Below are 9,332 nucleotides of genomic sequence, written 5' to 3' on the forward strand. Positions count from 1 at the left end.
TGCGGATTAACTTGGTACTACTCTTCCCAGAGGCGCGGAGTCTAACAAGACAGGTTGTCTTCACCAGGAACCCCCGCAAGGAGGTATGGGCTTTGCAGCCACTGCCCCGCAGGTCGCGGTCCTCAAGGAGACTGTTAGACAAGACCCGTTTGAAGAACATAGGAGTAGAAGAATCTCTGCAGCGAGAAAATCACAGAGAGGTTAACACACTTGAGCAAGAGATAGCTGTAGTTGAGCGGTACTAAACAGCAACTGAGAATTAACTGGAACAGTGAACTGAACACGAGGAAGTGATGTCTGTGGATGAGTATCACTGAACAGCAACTGAGGAATCACTGGAACAACGAGGAAGTGATGTCTGTGGGTGAGTAACACTGAACAGCAACTGAGGAATAACGGGAACACAAACTGAACAGGAGGAAGTGATGTCTGTTGATGAGTAGCACTGAACAGCAATGGAGAAATCATTGGAACAGCAAACTGAACATGAGGAAGGGTTATCTGAGGATGACTAGCACTGATCAGCATCTGAGGAATCACTGGAACAGCTGACTAACTTTGTACTTCTCTTCCCAGAGGCGCGGAGTCTAACGGGACAGGTTGTCTTCACCAGGAACCCCCGCAAGGAGGTATGGGCTTTGCTGCCACTGCCCCGCAGGTCGCGGCCCTCTAAGAGAGTGTTAGATGAGACCTGTATGGAGAACATAGGAGTAGAAGAAACTCTGCAGCGAGGAAACCACAGAGAGGTGAACACACTTGAGCAAGATATAGATGTAGTTGAGTAGTACTGAACAGCAACTGAGAAATCACTGGAACAGTCAACTGAACACGAGGAAGTGATGTCTGTGGATGAGTATCACTGAACAGCAACTGAGGAATCAGTGGAACAGAGAACTGAACACGAGGAAGTGATGTCTGTGGATGAGTATCACTGAACAGCAACTGAGGAATCACTGGAACATGCGGATTAACTTGGTACTACTCTTCCCAGAGGCGCGGAGTCTAACGGGACAGGTTGTCTTCACCAGGAACCCCCGCAAGGAGGTATGGGCTTTGCAGCCACTGCCCCGCAGGTCGCGGTCCTCAAGGAGACTGTTAGACAAAACCCGTTTGAAGAACATAGGATTAGAAGAATCTCTGCAGCGAGAAAATCACAGAGAGGTGAACACACTTGAGCAAGATATAGATGTAGTTGAGTAGTACTGAACAGCAACTGAGAAATCACTGGAACAGTGAACTGAATACGAGGAAGTGATGTCTGTGGATGAGTATCACTGAACAGCAACTGAGGAATCCATTGAACAGCAAGTTGAACATGAGGAGATAATGGTTGTGGATGAGAGGCACTGAACACCAACCAGGAAGTCACTGGAACAGGTAGTTGAAGCAGCAGGAACAAATAGAACACTTGAGTTGTTATAGAGTGATAATTGACTGGTTATAATTGCCACTCAAAGCTTCTTCCATGCTTCAGAGTTTGTTGTTGAACTACAATAGAAGAAAAATGTTATTTATATAATAGTAATTATAAACCTGATTATACTTAGGATCAAAAGCAGCAGTATCTTCATTGCCTTTATTTCTTATTAGTTAGATTTTAACCATAAACCACATTATCAAATTGAGAGGGGGAAGTGGTGGATACAATGTACATGTACACGGGGATTGTTTCACTAGTGCACTGCTGTTTAACTGATTGACGCCTTTCAGTGGCTCACCACCACAGCACTATCCTAACAATGTATAATGTCCAGCGTGTAGCAGGTAATTAGTGGCTGCTTTTGCCTCAAGAGGGTCATAATTAAACCTAACAGTTTGCGAATGCATTAAATAAATTCAATAGGGGCAACAGTTTGCTATGATGCCCCTTGTGATGCTTTGTGCATTTCTAGGTTTGTAGTAATTTATAGAGTTGTCTTTCAATGATATTGATTACTTTATGTACCTATCCTTTAGAGTTGTGCTATTCATTTTAGCATTATTCAGAGTTCAGAGATATAGATTTTTCCGTCACACTTGGTGCACATTTAGGAACAAATCTAAAGGGTGCAAATGTACATACCATGCTGTAATGCAAAAGCAGCAAATGCAATTTTATTTTGTATGCGTGGAAAATACTTCCTGCTTCTGCATTCAGCACACAAACACTCTGCAGCTTTCTTTTTACAAAGCAATTTAGAATTTAGCTAGGATGAGCCCCCACCCCTACTCTAAGTCTGTCCGCACATTTTAAATTTGTCCCCTTCGCAGTGCAACATGGGTTTGACAACATTGCACCTTTAAGCTAGATTTACTCCTAACTGGATCAGCCCCATAATTAAGTTTTACCGCAGTATGGGAGGTTTCACTTGTATGCAATTAATTGTGCCACCAGTGACCAGTATTTGGAGGAAGAGGTTATGAGATATTTAGCCACAGTATTGCACCTTGTAATAACAGTGCACTATAGAAAGTTCTGTGAAGCATAAATAAAGACATAGCACAGGAGTGTGGAAGAACTAAAGATAACTGGAAGGTGTTACACCAATATATGCTTTGCTTTACATCAACAGTGCTCATCACCATCTTTTGAAAACACAAGAAATATTAATGAAATAACATAATATAATAAAAAATAATAATGTGAACAAAATAAGGAACCAGGAGAGATGAGCATCCCTTGACCTCAAAAGAAATTACTTCTAAACTTGAGGTTTCCAGTAGTGCTGTCACAGCTGATTAATATAAACAAGCTAAAAACACAACTGTGAGAAATATAAGGAAAACAAGCTCAAGTTATACACCTAGAACTCACTGTAAATGTCATAAGTGGGCACAGGAAGCAGATCTGGGAGTATGACGAGAAGGTCCTCGGACCACTGTCTATTAAAAAAGTTAAATAACTCACCCTGTGGCATGGAGCCGGTGGAGGCTGCACTCTCAGCATCAGCCAAACAACAGGAACAAGTAGCCATGTTGGAGCCCGGTCCTTGTGGGAAGAATTTTTTTCTCCTGTTCCTGTTGGCACCAGTGTGATAGGCTGATCGGTTTCGAAGCCATACAGGGTGGTTTGGCTGTAGTGCTATGATCTGTAATAAAAAAAAAATCAATATCTCAACCACATGACTTAGCAGTATACACATTCATTGTGTTCTTTCATTACAGGAACTTACCTCCTCACAATGACGTCTACTAACAACTGCTCTGTGCTTCATTAGAGCAAATAATCTCAATCTAAGATCAATAAACAGACGGGAGTATTTTTGCCATTCGTTTCCCAGAGCCCAAGGGAAAATTTCGTAATGGTACTTCCACTCCTCTTCCTCCATATCATTTGCCAGGTATCTATGGAAAACACAAGACTAGTTCAATGCTGGCCTTTTTTGGCAGTTTTTTTCACTCACATTGGTTATGAACTATACCAGTGTGTCCTTACATACACAACCAGGTCAGTTCAGTATTTCCTTAACCACTTCATGTCCTGAGCTCTTAGCCCTTCATGACTAAGTCAGTTTCCAAGTTTTGGGAAGAATCAGTTTCTCAGTGATAACCTATTTTATCAAGGCAAATGTCATATTTTCCCTGAGATAAGGCTTTCTATGGTATATTGGATTTTTTAATAAAATAATTTAAGTCCGGGATACATGTCAAAGTTAGCAAAGAAACATCAGCTTCTTGTACCATTCAGTTACACCAAGCCCATTCTATTACAGAATATAATCAGGAAGACATCCCAAGTAGTGATACAAAATGTGTACTTTAACACTGAAGTAGTGATAGGGCTATGAGGGTTTTTTCAGTGTTTTTTTCAGTGTTCAGTATAAACTAAGAGGTATGTTAATAGCTCTGGCAGTGCTCACTGAAGAACAAATAGATTTCTGCAGTGGTGAAAAGCTCTGGTGCACCCACCTCGGTGAGTCAATGACTGACCAATAGCGAGTGTTTAATCATGCAGATATATATACTTATTTGACTGGGTTAGTATTTATCCCATGTATATGAAGATTTCCCTCTAAACATGACCAATTAGAAGTATTTGCGGATAGTGCTCTAGTCTAGAAACATTGAAATGAACCAGCCTCTTTAAGCTATATGGCAGTTTAAGTTACTGTTTGTTAGTTTCAGCATCAAAACACATATCATGTTCGGAAAGAATTCGTAATTTTGGTTGAGTAAAGCAGAACTCATGAATAGTAAATTGGGTATGGCAGAATGACTCCATGTGTATTATAAATAGACCAGGCTAATGTGTATAAGAATGACAGCTTTACCTGACTATACCGTAAAACAGTGTGCCAGTAGGACTTACACATGTTAACACAAAGATATCCCCCCTTAACTATATGCAAGCAGAAACTGCAATATTAGGGGCTTATTTAAATTTTAGAGTTATTAATTCATGTAACAAACAGTAATGGACATATGAGGAATCCTATCTCAGACAGCTATACTATCACAATGAAGGGGGTGGTCCACAGCCTTCGACACCGTGGACCACCCCCTCCTGCTGCAAACTCTACTCTCTCTTGGCCTCTCTGGCTCTGTCCATGCCTGGTTCACCTCATACCTTGCTAACCGCTCCTTCTCTGTATCCACGTCTGGTTCTTCCTCCACCCCCTCCCCTCTCCCTGTTGGAGTCCCTCATGGCTCTGTTCTTGGCCCTTTACTCTTTTCGCTCTATACCTCCTCCCTTGGAGCTCTCATCTCTTCGTTCGGTCTTCAGTACCACCTATATGCTGATGATATTCAACTCTACATCTCTTCTCCTGATCTTTCCTCCTCCATCCTCTCTCGTGTAACTGACTGCCTCTCAGCCATCTCATCCTGGATGTCTTCGCGCTTTCTTAAAATTAACATCTCCAAAACTGAATTCATTGTCTTTCCCCCACCCAGACTCCCTTCCCATCATGACCTCTCTATAATCGTTAACAACTCCACTATCTCCTCTGTCACCCAACTCCGCTGCCTAGGAGTCACTCTTGACTCCTCTCTCTCTTTTGCCCCCCACATTCAATCCCTTACCCAAGCCTGTCGCTTCCAACTCCGTAACATTGCCCGCATCCGTCCCTTCCTCTCTCAAGATGCCACCAAAACTGTCATCCATGCTCTCATCATTTCCCGCCTCGACTACTGCAACCTCCTCCTTACTGGCCTCCCCTGCTCCCACCTCGCCCCCCTCCGCTCTATACTTAATGCGGCTGCAAGACTCATCTTCCTCTCACGCCGCTCCTCCTCTGCCTCCCCTCTCTGTCTTGCCTTACACTGGCTCCCCTTCCCCTACAGAATCCTTTTCAAACTCCTTACCACCACTTACAAGGCTCTCTCCCAGTCTACTGCCCCTTATATCTCTAACCTCCTCTCCATTCACACTGCCGCCCGCTCCCTGCGCTCGGCCACTGATCGCCGCCTCTCCTCCACTCTGATCACCTCTTCCCACTCTAGAATACAAGACTTCTCCCGAGCTGCCCTCCTTCACTGGAACGACCTCCCTCGCTCCATCCGTCTCTCACCCAATCTGTGCTCCTTCAAGCGGGCACTTAAAACTCACTTGTTCCTTAAGGCCTACTAACCATCCACTTAACCTCCCACCTCTTCTGTTTCTCCCCTGGCTTCTTTTCTCTCCCCTTTGCTTCACTCCTCTTGTGCCTGATTTTGTATACCCTCCCTTAGGATGTAAGCTCGTATGAGCAGGGCCCCTCTCCCCTCCTGTCTCCACACCTGTTCTTCTGCTCCGTCTTTACAGTATTTGCCTGTCTGGAGTTTCTGAAGTTCTGGTACTTTGTGTTTATTGTTCTGTATTGTTTTACCCTGTATAGTATACTGTTTGTGCCGTGTACTGCGCTGCGGAAACCTTGTGGCGCCTAACAAATAAACAATAATAATAATAATAATAATAATAAATACTTTGGTGGCATATAGGAAGCACAGATGGACAATACTGCACCATAGCCTGTTGCAAATCTAAAGTAATAAATGCCCAGAGTATTCTTGTTCTGGTCAGTTTTAAATGTACTGGTTGAATAACATTATTTTACTATGAATACAAAAGTAAAAAAGCAATACTTACAGGGCAATAAAAAAATTCAATGGTGTATATTCGCTGATATATAAGCCTGCCCTCTTAAAGTATGCAAATACCATAGCGATGAGGTACTGTAGAAGACAAAAAGCAAAACAAATGGTTGTGAATCCTTGCTCCAATAGCACGAGATATACAGTTATACAACTATACAGCTTAATTAAAGTTTATTGGCAGTAAATATACAGACCATCAAAGGATACAAAAATAATTGCAAACATTGGATCAAACACAAGTGCAGGATATTATAGACAGTATTGTAGTATGTACACAGTGGCTTCCATTCCCCTCAATGTGAGTGTAGCTGTGCTGACCATGTGGTAAACAGCATCTTGGACAGATATAACCATTGATATGCATTGATCAGTATAGTAAACGCAGTATCAGTACAGAACAGTATGAATACCAGAACACTGCTAGAGCTACAAAACTTGCAGTTTACTGAATATATAGTGGTGGGCGGTCAGAATTGCATTATCCATACCCACCTTGTCCGAGATCTTCATGCAGGCATCCGCACATAGGAAGTCCTGGATCACTTTATTTTCTGCAAATGAAGTTGTAAAAATTTTATATCAGTGACCACTTAAGACATCAAGGGAAGAAAAACATTCACCTACAACATTACATCTTGTTTTTTTGTTTTTTTATATGAACACTTTTTACAGCTGTGAAAGGACTGGAATATTAGAGGACAATGACCCTATCCACAAAATTTTATAAAAATAAACACTTAAACGCAGGCAGGGATAACGGACATAAGATTTCACTTCCCTGCACTCTATGTATGTGTAACGTTCCTCAATGCTTCTAACTGGAAGAGGGGACATCCCCAACAAAGGCCGCTGAAGCAGAAGGGACGTTTTCCTGCTCAGGCTGTTAGATCTTTAATGCCTGAACCGATCCATTTAAAAACAGCGTCTGTCAATGCCTAAGGTGATATTGTGTAATAAACTGATAGTTGTACACATTTTTACTTCACTCTTTATAAATTAAATTATTTGTTTTTGTAAATTAATGCACAAATATATCCACTATTAATACTTGTCCTACTGCTTACATTTTTCTGGCAGATTTTCCATGTTTCATAGCATCAGTTTGGATGCATTTTGCAAAAACAAACTTATTTTTTGACAAGTGTCTGCTGTGATTGATTTACAGTAAGAGAATGTTGTTTACAACAATAAAGGATAAGTCGTCTGAAACCCTTCAAGACAGAAACCATTTTTGGGGTTTTGTACTCAGAAAGCTTAGCTGGGAATAACCTTTTAGTCTATCCAGTAGATACCAAAGGTATTTGCTTTACTCACAGCCTTACAGTGGCAGAAACAGACTGCACAAGCAATGCTCTCATGTGAATACTATTTGGAAAAATCACAGAGCTAGAAAACGGGCAAAACATTTACTGGCCCCATATCACTGGACCCTCCGACTGTCACTGACATCTGGAGTTGTACAGGAATAAGACGCCAAAATCTCTACAATGGTACTTAGAAAAATAATTGTAACAATTTGGTCTTAATAATTGTTTGTGGTCTTAATAAATGTTAATAAATGTTAAGTCCTACCCAGCAGTTTGTAAAATGCAGTGTTCTCCTCTTGTCCTGGGCTAGGAGAGTGGTCCGTGCTGTAATGTTGGCTTTGGTCTTCCTGTAGTTTTATTTGCTTGGCAGGTTTCAGCTTCTCTTCTGCTGTCCTGTTGTTATAAATTTGTTTATTTTATATATGGAAATAATGAATACTTATTTTCAAATGAAAGATAAATGAAGTGATGTATTATCCATAAATGTATATAATTAATTTTTGATGTGAAAATCTCCTGTCTGTTCACCTAGCACATGAGGGACACATACTACTTTTGGGAACTACTGCTGTAAAATGAGGATGCGGCTGCTTTGCATGATGCAGGTCTTGTTGAATTTGTACATTGTGAAAAGAGTATTAAAATTTCTTCAAAATCCTGTTACTAACCCTTTAGATCCTCCTCCTTCTTTAATTTTGACTTTTCAATTTTTCTTCCAAAATACTTCTTGTTCAAACCTTTTTTATGTTTTAAATGAATTATGAGAGTGAGAGGGCACCAGACTGTCTGTATTTCATGTGTCATTTTTGTGTGTTTGAATATTTATTTTATTTTACATGGGTATTGGGCACATATAATGCGCATACTAGCGTCAAATGCACCAGGATGCTTATAAAGTCATCCCAGTGACAGTATAACAGCAACTCCCCATTACTGGCACCTCCTGAGCGCCCATAAATATCCTATAGTTTTGCAGGTGGAAAAAAACTCTGCAGCCACCCACAAGTCAGGTCATCCCCCATAAATGTGTATCTTTCTTCTTTCCACTCTTATTTAAATATTTTATCCCACTAAATGAAAACTCATTTATGCATGTGGATGTCTAAAAATATAAAACTACCTATAACAAACTTAACTACACATCTATACACTCAGTAATGCACCGTAAAAAAATTCCCCAAGCTAGTGATATTGTGTATTGTATAATATTTGACACAAATATACCCACAGCTCCCATCACAATGCATTTAGCCCCTTACAGGCGTGACCCCTTTCACTATTCCTCCCATAACCTACTACATGTAGTGACTGGCTCATTGCACTTACCTCTTGTCCATTTTCCACGACTCAGTCACACCCAGCAAAGGACGAAGTGAAAGGAAAATTAAAAAAGAAGGTGTAGGTTAAAACAGAAGGGAAATTATGGGAAAATCAGCAAGAAACAATGTACTATACAACACTAAAGACTAAACTACTTAGCTTAACTTAATATAGCTTAACTTAACTTAGCTTAACTTAATTTAGCTTAACTTAATTTAACTTAGCTTAACTTAACTTAGCTTAACCTAACTTAACTTAAATTAGCTTAACTTAACTTAACTTAACTTAACTAAGCTTAACTTAACTTAGCTTAACTAAATATATCTTATAAATAAATATTATACTACAGATAACTTATCAGATCTCAATATAATATGCTATATAATAAAATACAAATATATATATATGTATGTATCAATAAAGTATTCAAAATTCTGTTTTCAGCTCGAGAGTAATTGGTTCAGTATCGCAGGGCTCAAGAGTCACAGCGATATGAGGACCAACAGGCACCAGGGCTCACGGCCAGTTTGAATGTATACAACTGACATCACCATGACAACCTGCTCTGCAGTGATGAGGACCGAGGTTTTAAAGCTGTTGTCATGGCTTCAACTAGACTTAAAGGGCTACTAGAGCTAAAATGCTGCATTA

General features: G+C 40.5%; 1 protein-coding gene across 1 annotated transcript; it reads right to left on the reverse strand.

Moving 5' to 3' along the window:
* Positions 1-1,253: 1,253 nt before the first annotated feature.
* Positions 1,254-8,876, reverse strand: LOC142103348 (speedy protein 1-B-like). Its single transcript, XM_075187411.1, has 7 exons — positions 8,688-8,876; positions 7,627-7,754; positions 6,547-6,605; positions 6,047-6,132; positions 3,153-3,324; positions 2,888-3,068; positions 1,254-1,488 (listed from the first exon to the last, which is right to left on the reverse strand). Exons 1-7 carry the CDS (start codon positions 8,696-8,698, stop codon positions 1,439-1,441), a joined length of 687 nt encoding a protein of 228 aa, XP_075043512.1. The 5' UTR covers positions 8,699-8,876; the 3' UTR covers positions 1,254-1,438.
* Positions 8,877-9,332: the final 456 nt, after the last annotated feature.

The sequence above is a fragment of the Mixophyes fleayi genome, chromosome 10 (genome assembly GCF_038048845.1).
Source record: "Mixophyes fleayi isolate aMixFle1 chromosome 10, aMixFle1.hap1, whole genome shotgun sequence".
In the NCBI taxonomy this organism is placed as follows: Eukaryota; Metazoa; Chordata; class Amphibia; order Anura; family Limnodynastidae; genus Mixophyes; species Mixophyes fleayi.